General features: G+C 43.0%; 1 protein-coding gene across 1 annotated transcript in view; it reads right to left on the bottom strand.

Annotated features, from left to right (window-relative positions):
• Bzw2 (basic leucine zipper and W2 domains 2) overlaps positions 1-17,310 on the bottom strand; it is a 50,966-nt gene that overhangs the window by 23,763 nt on the left and 9,893 nt on the right. The window contains exons 2-4 of the mRNA XM_048415493.3: positions 7,743-7,807; positions 4,580-4,756; positions 1,154-1,257 (exon numbers count right to left, since the gene is read on the bottom strand). Of these exons, the coding sequence (XP_048271450.2) occupies positions 1,154-1,257; positions 4,580-4,756; positions 7,743-7,800 (339 nt within the window). The 5' untranslated portion in view covers positions 7,801-7,807. The remainder of the gene's footprint in view (positions 1-1,153; positions 1,258-4,579; positions 4,757-7,742; positions 7,808-17,310) is intronic.

The raw sequence follows: 17,310 nt of genomic DNA, 5'->3' as shown, positions 1-17,310 counted from the left end.
CTGCCAGCCCACAGCCCACTCTTTTAAATGGGTCCGTATAGAACCAGAGCAGGGAAACAGGCCTGGCTAGCTGCATTTGCAGACCTTTCACACGGCCCTAAAAACACCTTACTTTTTTACCAAGCTAATATGGGTAAAGTGACGCGCCATAATTTTAATATTCCCTCTAAGAGCCAGTGAGTTTATACACACTCACACACATTTAACAGGGGTTGACTTATGATTCTCCTACAGGTTTTATGCCATACAAGTATCTTTTCCCTCTCCTGAGTTTTGAGACTGGGTCTACTGAAGCCCAAGCCAGTCCCCATCTCACCATAGCTGAGGATGAGCACAGGCAGGCACCACCGCGCCCAGTTTATGCAATGCTCGGGGATCAAACCTCGGCTTTGTAAGTGCCGGGCGAGGGCTCTATTAGCTGAATTCCACTCCAAACCCTTTCTTACTCTTGATTTTTAAAAAATTGATTTATTTTTGTGTATTGGTGCTTTGCCTGTATGTGTGTGTGTGCAACATGTACACGCATGGTGCCCTTGGAGATCAGAGAGCAGGTTGTCTGATCCCCTAGGATGGGGGATCCCCAGTAAGTTGTCATATGGGTGCTGAGAATTAAACCTAGGTCTTGTAGCAGGGTAGGCAGCCCAAGTCTTGATCACTGCAATGTCTCAGCCCTCCTCATACTCTTCAATAGCTACACTGTATGCAGTCTATCACTGTAAGTCACACACTCTTCAATAGCTACACTGTATGCAGTCTACCGCTGTAAGTCACAAAATTTTCAAATGAGTTGTACATTTATTTCCCTCCTTTGCATTACTGACAATCACCGTGGCCGTCTTATCCATCCTCAAGTGTGGCTGCGAGAGGTCTTAAGACCAAGCTATAAAACCAATCGGTCGAAGAGAGTGTGCAGCTTTAGTAGGAAAAGAAAGATCAAGACTGTTTTCTCCAAAATAGGATGAATTTATAGAGAGCACCTGGAGAATTGTAGGCGGGGAAAAGGGATGGGATCTTCTAAAAAGTTAAGGCTCGCTAGGAATGCAACTGTGTATTTTCCACGCACACGAGAGATGTCTAGCACTGCTATTTAGAGATTCTGTCCCCTTCCTTTCTGTTTGGGGCTTCTGTTCCCGTGCTGCACGCCAGGCTGTACCTGAGCATAGTTTCGGATGGTTTCATGATCTTCGTTGGCTGAGAACACACAGTGGTTGGTCATCTTGGTCTTGTCACCATCGTCTATGCGTGTTCCTCCAGGGGCTGGAAGACAGGTTGGCACAGTTAGGACGGTGTGAGGGACAATGCCAAAACAGGAAGGAACCATCAAGGAAACGAGAGAGTAGGCGTAAAAACAGTCGCGGTGCGCTTCATTCGTAGGGCGCACGTGCCCAAATACAGACAGGCTGCCGAACATTTGTTTCCAAGACAATCCAAGTAAGTTGTTCCAAGTCATGCATTGACCACACCTGTTCCGTGTCCTGGCATTCACTAGATCCTGTCATTAAAAACCTAGTTCTTTCCAAAGTGGGTACGTAGCCATGAAAAAAACCTCTACTGAGTGTGCACTGTGTCCCTGTCCTCAAGGCATTTTGGATGCTTCTTCCTACACTGGGCCATGGCTTTTTTTTCAGGACTGGTAAATGCCTTGCTGGACTTTGTCCACCTAACCAGGACGGACAGATTCAGCTCTGTTTTTCTTAAGTTTTATTATTTTTTTTAATTACTTCTATAGATATGTGTGTCATTACACACTTGAGTGATGCTGACTTGGCTGGAGGCTAGAACAGGATGTGTCAGATCCCCTGAAGTTAGACTTAGAGGAGGTTGTACACATAGGTACAGGTCTCGGGTCCTCTGCAACAGCAGCATGCGCTCACCGAGCCATCTCTCAGCAGGGTTCCAACTCTCATGGATGGAGGGTCTGGTGGTCTGGGCTCTCACTACTAACTGTGGGCTCAACCATAGCAACCAACTCTTACGGACCCTTTCGGCTTCTTCTGGGATACAGGAATGTTCCTATAAAACCATTTCCTTTTTCGCCACCACAATGTCTCATTTGTGGCCAACAGTCTGTACTGATGCCTTGAACTTGTAGTCCTTTATCAGCTGCACTGGCTGGGACAGTATTTTAATTAATTCTCTCATTTGTTTGCGAGTAGATAGGATGGACCGGATCAGAAGAGTGCCTTTCTATCAGAGTTCAGTTTTCCACATTCCCATAACTTCCAACAGTGGCTACTATAAGCGCACTGACAAGGGCAGAAACAGTGCATCAAACATTTCTGTCTTCCAGTTCTATTTCACTTTAGTTAGGATGGGACTGCGTGGCCCATCTTGGAGATAACTCTTATATTTAATAAGTCTTTGAGGCATACAGTGTTTTTTTCTTTTTGGTCCATGCACCACAGGTATCGCAACAAGGAGAGCAATGTTACTATCCAATTTTTAGTCACTTCTAAAATTTAAATATGTGTAATTTATACAGCAATGAGGACACCAAAGTAGTCATCTACTTAAATTTTTGTAATTTAGCATTAAGTTAATTTGTGATTTCCGACACTGGGTGGAAAGGGCCGCAGGTAGCCACTTTTGGTACTGGATGTAGGAAATGAGAATTTTTTTCCCTTCCCGAGCTGTCTATGGGGCTTTAAACTTCAATAACGTTTTGTAAGTAAATTAGTTTTCAAGAAGTTAGCTCCTGCAGGGTCTATTTTCCTTAAAACAATTTAGACCCCCAATTTCATTAGCCCCTTTTAATGGACACAGTCAATGAAATTAAAATTATATTAAGATGATAATCTTCTCAAACCTCTGGATTAATTGTTCCTTCATGGTAAAAACTGAGGAACTGGAAAGTCTGACTTTGAACCTGCAGACTTTTCCCTGGGGAGGTAAAGGTTTTAAAAATGCATTCGTCCACACAACAGATAACGGTTATCATATGCTGACGATATGCTTGCATTTCAAATGTTTTCACATCATATTAGAAGCAAGTGTTAATTGCCATGTCTTGGTTTTGGAAACTCCTACTTTTCGAGATGGTAGTAGTAGCAGGAAAAAAATGTATCTTTTGTGGCTACAATGTGTCCTTTGTGGCCACAATGTATCCCTTGCAGCTCCTGTTTCTTGAGATAGAGGTAAAGGAAAAGACAAATATTCTTTGATGAAAGACCAAGAACAATAGGAAAACCTTATGATATGAAGGAAATTCCTGCAGGACTGGTCATTAACAAAGTATTCAGTTAAAGGAAGGACTTTTCTTAGTTCATCTTAAATCTGGACTCAAAGGCATCTGGATTGTATAAAATGGGCTAAGCTGTGTCAAACATATAACAGCCTGTTGTATGCATGGGCACAGTGTGGGATGAAGTCTGGGCTGCAGAGCTAAATCCGCTACTGATTGCAAATAAGGCCTCGAGGAAATCAAAGCATAGTGTGCAGATACTTCAGCACATTCACGGGGTGGGAGAAGACTGGAAGCGCGGTAGGAAGGACTCGCTAGCAATTTTATAGGAGGGGAAGGAAATAAAAACAGCTCAGCACAGACAGCAGGATTAAGAGTGCTGCCTGGAGGTCACTGGGGCCCTAAGACACGACACACAGCTGTCACATGAGAACCTGAATTGTCTGCGGAAATGAGCTGCCCGCATCATCAGTTACAATAACAAGGTTCCATGGGGCTGACCAATGTGTGACACGCTTGCTAACCACCCTCACAGAGTTGCCAGGGCACTGATAAAATATAACCAATGAATACTGAAAGTAATGTCAGAAAATGCCCTATTTCAGTATAAATTTAAAAAATATCAACTGTTAATTTAATTGATGAAGATCTATAAAAAGACAAGCGTAGGAGATTCGTGATCTAAGGCAATATGTTAAGAAAAACATTTCCTTTGCCTGCTAAGATCCTAATAACTCTATCCTTTAATCACGTGGTTGGTGCTTTGCTAAATCACACAAAGCAGGATACAGGGATGTGTCTACAAACACACTGGAACTCAATATTTTTAAATATCGCTGCGGTGCAACTCTTGAAATCACCCCAAATGTAGCATTCATGGAGGTGAAAGGCAGAATATATTGCTCAGCAAACAAAAATTAGCACGCATAGTACCAGACACATATAATATTATTCAGTTATCAAAACTGTGTGAGGGGAGAGACTTCGAGAAGGGACTGGCCAAAATATTATCAATGGTTATTTCTGGGTATTGGGATTTAACATACTGTATTGAGCTTTCTTGAGTTCTATAGCGATGAGTGAGTTGTATAAATGGTATCACAAATTAATTCAGAATGCAGTGAAGCTCGGCAATGCAGAACAAGGCCTGGTGGTTTGTTGGCTTCTGGCTGAAGTGGCTGCGTCCAGTGTGAACAGAAACCCTCTGTTTTGTGTTCTATGAACTAGTAATCATTTAAATCCACATTAATACCATTCAGAATTATAGTCTAGGTAAAAGTTGCAGATTTTTTTTTTTAATTAACGTAAGCTTCCAAGGATTCTATCCTAAAAGGAAATATGATAACGGAATTGAAATACATACATACTATAAGAACATGCTAAAACCATAGGGCTTACCAAGCATGCTGCCAGCCACCAGGATGTCAAAGAGTGTGTCTGCATAGCGGCGATAATCTAACCGTGAGCCAGTAGAATCCAAAAATTTGGCTACAGCTTCGAGGTCGTCACCAGCCTCGTTAAGACCCTGGACAAGTGTATCCCTGAAGACTGTGGGTTCGAATTTCTCTTTTTCATCTGAAAAAAAAAATTAGGTTCCGTGTGTGTAAATAAAGTGCTGAAAGAAACTGGTCATATAGATTCCCATGTTCTAAAATCCCTTGTTTAAACATCTGTCCTGACAAACTGACTGACTCTGGACATTAAGGCCTCCAAACATTCTAAGTATCTAACACACAATAACATTAATGATTGTTCATTTGTAGGCTAGGCTAATGTATATCTACTGAGCCTAACCATGGGGGAAATTATAACTACTAAAACATGAATTATCATCTTGTCTGAGATGAAGAAGTGAAGCAGAGACTCAACAGTGGCTGTAGAAGATGAAAATGAACAAGACTGAAATGGAGGAAATAAGAAGGGGTCTCTTTTCATGCCAAGCTGGACGTGTGACGTGGAGTTCCAGGGTAGGTCCTGCCTTCTGGCCTTACCTCTTGACATTCAGTGCTGAGGATCACACACATTGTTTTTCTGCATGTGCATGGATGTTATATCTATTCATTATTTTACAAGAAACCAAAACACACTATTTTAGAATATTTACTCAAGAAATAAGACAATGAGATACTGTTTTAAGAGTTTTGCAATCTTTTCAGCGGATTCTTCTAGTTATTGCAATCTATTGCAATATCACACGTCCTCTAGACTCCATAAAACTATACTGTAAACTCATAGGAATATGAAAAAGAGGTAAACAGTGACTAGGCACATTTTGACTGGGCTGCAGAGATTTAAGGAAAACCAGCTATGACACAGCTGCTGTCTCCAGGGCACACCCATGAGGCAGACAGAGAAAGAAGCGAAGGCACCATGATCTGGTGCGGTGCACCGCATCCGCGGACACGGAGGTACGGCATGGTGTGGCTGTGAGCAGTTGAAGGGGTCCTGGTCTAGACTTTAGATGGGTGTCGTGTGGAAGGTTGGTGTTGAAGAGAAAAGGGGAAGGGGAGAGTAATATTATAAATACTTCTGGAGTAACAGTGAGCTCTTGGAAAAGTGACAGAAACGTGAACTCAATGGGAGAACTGAAAGAGAAAGCTGAAAACATTTGTAGAGAACAATCTAGAAAAATCTCAGTAGAGGGGGAGGGGAAAATGATAAAATTCTAGAGGAACGAAGTCCATAGCAGTCATAGCTCGGAGCCCAAGGAACCCACAGGTAAACAGAGCAAACGTCACCTTTACTGAGACTCTAACCACGGCTGTCTCCTTGCTCATAATATGAAAAACACAGGAAATAAAAAGACCGTAGGCCCTTTATTAAGTCTGACTGACTTCAACTGACCATTTCTCTTATTGATACAACAACAAGCTTGAGCGTTAACTGAGATGTCGATCAGGTTTGATAAATTGGAAATTACAGACTGATGCGTTGAGAGATACAGTTTGGGGGGAGGGGAGAGAAAAAACCCAAAATGTGGCAAGAATACACACAAAAAGAACTATTTTTACCTAAGAGAACTTAAAACCTGTGTTTAAGCCAGACATGGTGGTGCACACCTTTAATCCCAGTACTCTGAGTCTGGGGCCAGCCTGGTCTACAGAGAGAGTTCCAGGCAGCAAGGGCTACACAGAGAAACGCTGTCTTGAAAACAAACACAAAAACAAGACCTTCGTCTCTCAGTAATTTCCCAAAGGAACTGCCAAGGGAAAGGCAGGGAAAGAGAGACAAGACACAGCTATGGATGTGACGGCAGTGGTCACGGCCACCCTGACAAAGTCTAGAATCCTCTGGGAGAAGCTCCCCAGGGAAGATCCGTGGAGAGTTCTCAAGCATGTCTTCAGCGCTATCTGCTGTCAATGAGAGCAAGTGTGAGGACAGGCGAAGCTCAGAGACCCCGAGTTAGGGTGGTGTCCACACACATTTTTTCAGGGTGAAAATCTCTGTTAGGGGCTGGGACACAGCTTCACACCAGACTGCTGCCTCACTTGTGCGCATGTGCACGGCCCTGGCCAGTCTCGGGTCTGCGCGCAGGAGAAACAGCTGAAAAGTTACGTGTCACATATAATCCACACAGTACAGGTGCGGTGACTCAGACTGTGGCTTCCGTGCTCAGGAGGCTGAAACAGGCGGACTCAAGACAGCTGGGGTAACATGCCGAACTCTAGACTAGCCTGGGCTACAAGGTAAAACCTACCTGAAAAACAAAATCACACACACCAGAAAAGGAGAAAGAGACTGCTAACCAAGAGGAGGGCAACAACGTTGGTATTTTCAGTCATTTTCCACTTCATCTTATTTTCCTGACATCATGTTTTTTTAAGTTTTAGCTGAATCATTTTTTATATCCAAAGACAGAACTGTGTAAGCCTAATAATAAAGATTATATATGACACGTAACTATGCAAAACTACATTCTGTGCAAAATTGAACTACAAAGTTGGCAATTCATAAGATTGTGCAGGATGAGATATAAAGTTATGCTTTAAATACCCTACATAGAGGCCAACAACATAAACATTTTATTAAAAATAAACAAATAAATAACATTTCTCTCACAAACAGAAACGTTACTGCTCTTCATCGGCTGTGTCTCCTACTGTTCTGCCTACAGCGGAATGAAGCCCCATGCACATCAATGGCAGTGGATTTATCTAACCTCAAATTTCCGGGACACTTTTCTTTTTACATTACTATCCTTCTCATGGATATTTTCTCAAAAAACAAACCAGAACCTACAATATAAATGATATCAAAACAAGAAAGTTCATAAAAAAAAGGAAAAATAAAAAACAGCCAAGTTTATTTTATTAATTATCTTCATTTTGTCCCCAAAGAGGCAGAGGTAAGAGGTAAGAGCCACCCAATACCAAACATAAACAAGCCGGTTCCACAGCTGCACTGCGGAACAGGGCTACCCAGGGTTCCACCATACCAGTTAGGAGAGCAGGGCATCCTTCAAACCCTTCTCAATCCTAATAACCCAATAAGAGTGTTACACACGCATGCGCGCACACACACACACACACACACACACACACACACACACACCACAACCTACCCCTTTTCCGGGTTTTGAACCGCTGGCCTGTTAGTACTGGCTTCTGATGCTTATTCATAAAATTACTGAAAAAGAAAACAAAGTTTATGTGCTTTAAATTAGTCGTCCAAGTAAACTTATGAAGACAATAAACACATGTTCAACCTCAACCATGCAAGAATATGGATTTTAAATTACTGAATCAGCAAAGTGTGAACATTTATCTAGAACCACCTCTGGCAAGGGTTGGAAAACAACCACGTGCATCAAGCACCATGCCTTTAGGGAGTGTATGGTGAATATCTGTAAATGCGTACGTGTGTGTACACTGCAGCTTTGTGACTGTTCTCCTTTAACCAGGTCCCCAGACCAAGGCTGTATGGGAAAGATACAGTTGCAGCATACAGCATGTGTCTAGCTAAGTAAATTACAATTTAACCACCACATGGAAACTTGCACAGACCTCCCAAAGGCTGAATTAGATCTACCTGTGCCACTTCTCAGGTTTTGGCTCCATCTCTATGACGTAATTATACTCATTCCTCCTTTCTTCCCATCACCTACTGGGCTGCAACCTCACTGGCCTCTGCTTTTGCTCCGAAAGACAAGATGACATCCGGTTTCTGAGGCCACGTGCCTGCTTCTTTCAGGGTGGATCCCCCAGCTGCTGCTCATTCTCTACACACATTCACACACCTTCACCGCGTGTGGTCGCTTTAACCAGCGTCCTTCTCCTTCAGTCTTTAGCACCCCGTCATTTTATTGTCATCTGATTGCCTGTGGTCTGTTCCACCCTGAGTGTCTAACCTCAATGAAGTTAGGAAACTTGTAGGTTTTTTACATTACTTCCTGTCTTTAACAATTAACAATTAAGCAACCTGTAAGCAGCTGTGCTAACATGGAACAATGTTCCACTGTTAATAGGAAAAAAAATCCCTTCAAAGACGGTCATGTGTAACTTACATACTTATAAAGAGGGTAAATGTAGTATGTGCTTTCTCTATGTAAGGAAAATTTAAGTACTGAGTGATACCTCAAATTGGTTCTCTAAGACCTTTTAACAATAATAGCATGAATATACATCAAAAATATCTAGATTGCTTAAATCACAGAGGCCATGTAAGATAGTTACTCCATTTAACATCTATCATTTAAAAACATTTTAGTACTACAAAAACACTTTTATACACTGATTTGAACATGGCTAGATTTCTTCAGTTACACCATTCAATACTCAAAAAAATCTGCAGGACTCAAGCACTGTTTATTTATTTTTTTAATTTAAAAGACTCATTAGCAGTATGAAAAAAATCCTGATTCAACTTATAAAATAAATGTTCCTTCCCAGGGTTGGGGCTGTTGCTGGGCAGGAGAACGTTTTCGCGTGTGCATGAGGTCTTGTGTTCCAGCCCCAGAACCAGACAAAATTCTCCTCACCACCAAGAACTTCACATGGATTGTTATTGAAGAAGCAAAGCTAGCTACAAACAAGGCAACAGATGTGAGACAGAATTTGTTTCACCCCTGACGCTGCGCTGTTAGCACCTTCTCACAATGAAGGAACCGCTCTAGGAGGTGAGGATGCCCAGCCTGGGGAGGACTTGAGAGTATAAATCCCTCATCCGTGCCACCCCGATTCTTCTGACGGATACTGGAAAAGTAGCGCCCACGTACAGATTACTTATATAAACACGGAAACTCACTCAGAAATTCCCCTGTTGATATTTTTATTAGATTCACCGCAGATCAGCAGATACTGAACTGGTGTGACAGTGGTGAAATCATAGCCTGTGTCTCCCTCATCCCCCCTGCATCTCCCTCATCCCCCCTGTATCTCCCTCACCCCTTGCATCTCCCTCATCCCCCCTGCATCTCCCTCACCCCCTGTATCTCCCTCACCCCCTGTATCTCCCTCACCCCCTGTATCTCCCTTACCCCCTGTATCTCCCTCATCCCCCCTGCATCTCCCTCCCTTTCCATATTTCCCTAATCATCCCCAGAACAACAAACGACCCAATGTATCATCACTTGACAACCAACAATCACCAAGAGTTGGGGTCTCATTAGGAAATCTGGGGACAAAAACAAAATGTAAAATGTAACTCTCTGTCAAAATGTTCTTATTTTGTAAGTATTTGGGAAAAGTCAAGTGTGAGCTTTTGCTAACCAATTCAAAGAGTCCACTCATTAATGATGTCTTTGCACCCTATTCTCACCCCCCACACACACACACACTGAAGAAGTACCATAAAACCATTTTAAAAGTTTTAGCTTCTAGATCAGCTTCAGTTCTAAATGCCCAAGCTTTTCTTCCTTCCTGGTCACAAAATCTTACCGTCAACACCATCTAGTCTGCGTGGAGAATAACTGAGAAACACACACACACACACACACACACACACACACACACACACACACAGACTTATATACATCAGCACAATCTGAAACAGTCGAAATCTGTTCGCCACAGGCAGGACGAAGACGACACTGGTCACTGAGCTGTGACTATCTGCAGCGAGGCACACTTCCCTCTAATTTAGTTCTCCGTGCTACCCTGTAATCTGCTCCAGTGAGGGTCAGTCTTTACAAGGTCCTCATCGAGCCCCCTTGAAAGCCCTGGCCTCAGATAAAACAGGGCACAGATGAGCTACAAGAAAAGAACTCAATTTCCCCCATTCCTTTAACGAGTGATCGCTTGCCTCAGTACTTGGCGGTTAGTGCGTACGATCTGGTTTGGTTCTTGTGTGGTCTGGTTTAGTTCATCTCTAAATTTGATGGTCTGCCTTCCAAGGCATGACATCACTGCACTAAGTATATAACAGCGATGCTATCTGCTCACACAGCTTCGACTTAGGAAAATAATTACTCTAAAGCAGAGGCCACAACATTTTTTTTTCTTCTGTAAAAGGAGAGAAAAATATGCCCAGCTTTTTGGTCCTATCTCTCCTCCAGCTGCGACCATCTAAAGAAGCCTCATGCAAACGAATCCTGAGAGATGGCTCCCAGGGTAAATGAATTTGATTCTTGGAGCCCAGAAAGGAAGAAGGAGAGAAGCAACCCCATGAAGTTGTCCTCTGATCTCCGCCCACGCACAGTGGCATACATGTGTAACCAGCCTTTTTCTCTTCTGCCAGTCATCTACCAAACAATGACATGGAGACTTACTAGTTACAAAAGCTTGGCCTACAGTTTAGGCTTGGCCCTAACTAGCTCTTACAACCGAAATTAACCCACTTATATTAATCTATGTCCTATCACGTGGAGCTACCTCTCTTCTGTCTTGCACCTCCCATTTCCTCTCTGTGTCTCCTGTGTGCCTAGATTCCTCCTCCTCGTTCTCTCTCTCTGGAAATCCCGCCTATACCTCCTGCCTACCTAATGGCCATTCAGCTTTTTATTACACCAATCACAGCAATACATCTCCAAACAGTGCACAAATATCCCACAACATTTTCTTCTTTTGTCTAAATATAAAGGAAAGGTTTTAACTCTAATACAGTAAAATTATATACAATAAGAGCAATTATTAAGTACAAATTACATTCACAATGTCCAGTTAATTTGGATTTATTAAATTTAGAAAAATTACTCTATAATCTATCTTATCTTGATGAGTTCAAAGTTTCATACCTAAACCATTTTCTATTATAACTTGCATTACCATCCTAAAATTATCTTTTTAGATTTCAGAACTTTTTTTAGATAAACAATTTAAGCTTTTATAGCTTTTATCCTTATATGCTTTTTAATTCTTTTGTGAGTTTCTTCTGTGAATTTGGTAGCAAGAAAAACTATAACTATCTTGTCTTCAACTCCATCAGAGACCTGAGAAGGATATAAATTGAGTAAACAGGAAGCGCAGAACAAACTTCTAAAACTATAGAAATGACAAACAGCTGGCTGCTTGGACAGTCACCCAAATTTCCTCTCAAGGGTTCGGGTATCCATCTTCAGCCTACAGACGTACAATATTTGATAGACTTTTCTGTGAAGCAGGAATTTTGAAGGAAGGTCCTACCTTATCTTAGCAAAGTTTGGCAGTTGCTTTCTTTTGTGCCCTGCTTGTCCAGCCTGGACAGCATACTGTCAGCAGTTGGGGCAAGGGCAGCTTCTTGCCCAAATGGCCAGCTCTGCCACGTTGAAAGCAAACTCCATATGGAGGGTCTTCAATGCTTATTCATCCTTTTCTGAAGTAAACTGGGGCTGCCAGGGGCAGACATGTCTCACCGTCATGACGAGCTTTGTTATTAAAACATTGCCAGTGTCATATTCTGTATCTCTCTGAAATGTTTGAAGGCCATCTGTCTAAAATTTATCTCTATTAGACCTAGAAAACATACCTAACATGACTACAATCTGATTGTTGATGACTAACTACTAACTGTATTTCCTAGTTATCCTAAACAGTATGTAATATTAGTTTTCAAGGACTGGAACTTTACGTTTTTTTAAATGAGCTGCATAGGTACAATATCTTAACAAAAATACCCTTAAATTTGTATCAACATACAAAAATCCATACCAACCTAAACTATTTGCTTTTTAGTCTAAAGGTAGATTCAATAATCGAAACTTTTATCCTATCATTCCCATCCTTAAATCTAACCTTTCTTACCATTGCAACCAATCCCCTAAATGATGACAAACATCCATAACTGACCAAATGACCAAAACCCACCCACCACACCTCTTGGGAATGTGGCTTTTGTGTTTTTAAAATTACTTCCTGCTGTTTGAGGGTGACAGCATCTTCAGGGGCCCCGGAGAAAATTGAGGTCATGGTCAAGTCCTCTGAGATAGCAGCACTGAAGTTGTCTGAGTACTTCATAGTTCAGAATTAATCTTTGGGTGGTGCTTGTCATCTTAATGGTATTATCGCAACCCAGGTGGAATCATTATTGTTTACTATCCATCATCTCTTTGGAGGCTTTAAAGGTCAATGCTAGAAATGGTCATGGTTCACTACAAAAAACTTAAACATTTTAAATGTCACATAGAGCAGATCTAGGAGAGGTTAAAGGACTCTTGTAGCAGGAAAGCCGCTTAGCTCCAAAGTAACAACACAGAAACTATATTAATTAAAACACTGCTTGGCTCATTAGCTTTAACTGCTTATTGGCTGACTCTTACATGTTAGTTTAATCCATCTCCATTAATCTGTGTATCGCCACGTGGCAGTGACTTACCAGCAAAGATTCAGCATGTCTTACCCTGGCAGCAGCTCTGACTCTGCTTTCCTTCTTCCAGCATTCAGCCTAGCTTTTCCCACCTACCTAAGTTCTGCCCTATCAACAAAACAAGGCAGTTTCTTTATTCATTAACCAATGAAAGCAGCACATAGCCAGAAGGGCCTCCCACACCAGACTCTGGAAAGAAGAGAGGCAAAGATGCCATGGAGATGCAGAAGGAGTCAGACATAGAGAATGGGAGAGAGCTAAAAGAATTATCTCCTGTCTTCTAACTGAGTAAGATAATTTATCACTAAAAGAACTAAAATGTACGTAGATTATAAGGGATTCTCTTTTTTTTTCAAACAGCTAAGTACAAGAACATCAAATCTTTAACATAACATGTTCAAAGAAAAACTTCTAGGTTGGTATTATTGTAGCAAAGTTTTCTTGAAATTAAATCGATTTTAAAAGTTTAAATTACTGACATTAAAGTAACTAAATATATGTGTATAATAACAATAGATAATTTGTATACAATGTCAGTGGACTCTAAGGTCCAGGAGGTTCTTTCTTCACTAAAGAAAAATTCAACAGCAGATATATAAATGTTTTAGCCCACTTTCAAAGATTATGAGATTGGGTTAACCTAAGACATGAGTGGCCTCCAGAAATCTTAGGCTTCCTAATTTTTATGAAGTTTTTACATATATTTACAAGGTGAGTGTTACAGTCACATCTGCTGCTTTCCCCTTCCAGATCACAGTAGATGGGACCTTCCCCCCTAGGTTGTTTCTTCCTACGGTAATTTGGAAAAGCCCACAGATATATCAGACCCACAATGCTAATGAGACCGTGATAAAACTAGGGTCATTTGAAGATCTACTCTGTGCACGCATCACGGCTAGGAAACCCACAGGCAGCCTCAGCTCCTGGTGTAGTGGTTAAAAGCCAAAAGCTGACCATAGCCATGTGGTTTCGTAAAACTACCTGTGACACCATGCCCCAGGGTTTGTGGAGCCTGCACAGAAGCCATGGGTGGCAGATTTCTGGGTATCTTGCATAAGCAAGACGCTTCAAGTGTATGTTAGCTATGACATCCCCTTAACACCCCCCACCCCCCGCAAAAAGTCTAGGAAATAGGGCTTTCCAAGCCACTGTGAGGTTAGATAACCAGTAGTCACACCTCAAACTGGGAGAGAGGATAAAATGTTTCTTTTGACGCTTAAGGACTTGACTGAAAAAGGAACCCACCTGGAACACTCCTTAAGGAAGGGCAGCAGAATCAAAACCCTCCCAGTGGGGGTGGGGGAGTGGGGGTGTGTGTGCCTCTGTGCGCGCCACAGCACCAAGTGTTTGGAACTCAAAAAGACTGCTACTGTAATTGTGCAGCCCTGTGTAGGCATTGCAATTGTGTAGCCATGTGTAGACATTGTAATTGTGTAGCCATGTGAAGGTATGGTTGATTAAGAGGGTACCTGTGACATTTGCGAATGCTGAAGACCCCAGGGTTAAAACTGGACGAGTAAACAGCCGTTAGCACACAAGGGCAAAATCTTCCTCAGAGGAATGATGGGTGGGTGGGGGGGAAACGACGTCTGATTTTTGAACATGAGTGGAAAGTTAGGACCTAAGAGCAAAGTCACCAGTTACACAGTATCTACTTCTTAGCTCTAGCCCTGGAAATGCTCAAGAACCAGTTAGGAAGAGATGAATAGCCTCTCCATTCTCCTTCAATATATGCATTTAATATACATATGTATTCCTAAATATAACCTGCTGGGTCCATATAATGTCACTTGTATATATGTTTTTAGGACTAACCATTTGGCACCGGACAACCAATTGGTGTACACTTCCCTGGTAGTGTGACCCTTTCCCAAGCCCAGCTTTACTTGTTGCCCAAAATTCTTTGTGTCGGGTTGAGGACTCGTGGGCTCTGCTCCATCCAGTTCAGCATGCTTATTGGTGCCGCTTTTGCTCGTGTCTGGTCAGTCACGTTGGTGAGGTTTTTAAGAGCACACCTTCTTTTTAGTAGTGCCTCACCATGTGGTACGGCATCAGAACCTGGATAGGTGTCACATGGGGAGGTCGTCAGCGTCCCAAGAAAACTCTCGAGCTCTGTAGCGTTGGCAGCAGTTTCTGGAGTACAAACAATACACTTAATGGGGACAGCAGACTGGCTTCACCCTCTGCTACCCCAGATGGGGGGGTTTGAACTTCCAGACTGTAGGAAAAATTTAACTACTGCGCTTTCGCCTCTGGTACTGTTTCAGCGGAGGCCAGGAGGCTCAGAGGCTAGTATCCTCTAACAAATGTTTCAGCAGCTGCTCTGACCTGTCACATTTGCTACTTTAGGGGTAGCTATTTAGTGCTTCTGAAACTGTGGGCACACAGCAGTCAAGAGGGGAAATGTCACAGCTAGAATCTTACGGTCAATCTGTATTTATGGTGGGGTGGGGAAGGGTAGACATTTAGTGCCCAGTGAACCGGTGGGCACACAGCGCAGAAAACAGGGGAAATGTCCCAGCTAATCTGTACACAGATCACGTGCAGAGAACAGCTACAACTTGCCGGAATCAGTTCTATCTTTTTGTAATGTGGGTCCTAAGGATCTCAGTTCAGAAGTCAGGCTCGGTGCCCGGCACCCTTACCCACTGAGCTGTTCTGTTGGCCGGGACTAAGTCTTTAGCAAACCATGCTTCACACGTGGGCAGTTCCATCAGTATGGAGACTAGGCTCTACTCAGTGTTGATATGGGGCTCTCCTGGCCCCCCACACCTGTGAAACTTGGTTCTCAGGAAGTCTGACCTGGAGACAACAGCTTAGCCAGATTTCTAGGGCTGCCTGGCACGCTGTGCCCATGGTCCTTTACAGAGCTGGGCTGGCCTTCTACCTTTCCAGAACACTGGTATCTAGGAAGAAGGTGTGTAGCTAGCAACAGGGAGGCTACCACCTGTGTGAGCTGGCAGGCGACTGTGGGGCCATTAACGTAGAGCCATCTGGTACCCGAAACCCAGGGGCTGGGTGGTTCAACTCTTTACCTCCACAGCCTTTTCTGTTCCAGTTGAAGCGGCAGAAAGATTGGAGAGGGAAACCCCCAGCTCAAGCCCTCAGGACGAGAGGACTCCTTTCTGCTGCCCAATCAGACAGCCAGCTCACTATCACCTGGAGGCTACTGCCTCCCCTGCTTACAGACAAGACAGGTTCCTGTCGCCAAGAGAGGCTCTTTGGGGCAACTGGCCATGCTGCCCACTGGCTGAAGGCTCCCAGAAAGCTAGTGTGTCTCCTCCTTCTTAGTTTTCTTTCCCTGTGCTCCAAGGTTATCTTCCTCTGCCCAGTCTCTACTGTAAATGTGGAAAGTCACCTCCAGTTATTGAGGGCTTGGGGAGGGGGGCAAGAACAAACCTTCTGTGTTTCCTTGCAAGGTGTCACAGGGAGGCTGTTTTTGTTGAAGAGACATTTTCAAAAGGGAAGGCTGTGGGAACAGGTTGTCTCCCATATGTGAGAGATACAGAGAGAGCTAGTTAGGGGCAATCTGAGATCTGGGTACATGCCCAGGAGTGGAATAGCTGGGCCATCTGATAGTTGTGGCAATGTGTTATGATGAAAAGATCTTACATTCTAAGAGACTAGAAATTTTGTTGGAACTCACAGCCAGAGTTAATAATATACGCCAGGGTCATTTAAGACTCAAGACTGCTAGCCTACTGTGTACTCAGCCTGTCTGTTTAACCCGCCTTTAAGAAACAATGTAACAAGCAGCCTTACTTGCCTTGGATTTCCCTATAATCAGCTTTTACAACCTAAGCTAATACATAGCTGTAATCTTCCATTGTGTATTCTCCGGTGCCCATGGTCCAGACGTGTGTGTGTGTGTGTGTGTGTGTGTGTGTATGTATGTTTTTTTCCCTTTTAAATTGATTTTTATTGAGCTCTGCATTTTTCTCTGCTCCCCTCCCCCTGCCTTTTTTTGGTTTTCCAAGACAAAGTTTCTCTGTAGCCTTAGAGCCTGTCTTGGAACTAGCTCTTGTAGACCAGGCTGGCCTCAAACTCACAGAGATCCGACTGCCTCTGCCTCCCAAGGACTGGGATTAAAGGTGCCAACACACCTGGAGTTCACAGAGGTCTGTCTGCCTCTGCCTCCTAAACGTTGAGATTAAAGGCATGTGCCACCACAGCCAGGTGTGTGTTTGTGTGTGTTAATGCTAATCATTTGTTAGAACCAGCAAACAAGCTGAGAAGCAACCTTATAAAAAGGACTATCCGGGGGGCTGGAGAGATGGTTCAGAGATCAAGAGCATTGGCTGCTCTTTCAGAGGTCCTGAGTTCAATCCCCAGCAACCACATGGTGCCTTACAATCATCTATGAGATCTGACGCCCTCTTCTGGCAGGCAGGCATATACTAAACTAATTAATT

Source organism: Myodes glareolus, chromosome 11, assembly GCF_982192425.1.
Source record: "Myodes glareolus chromosome 11, mMyoGla1.1, whole genome shotgun sequence".
Lineage (NCBI taxonomy): Eukaryota > Metazoa > Chordata > Mammalia > Rodentia > Cricetidae > Myodes > Myodes glareolus.
The sequence above is the reverse complement of the archived record's forward strand: the minus strand, read 5'-3'. Positions and strand labels throughout refer to the sequence as shown.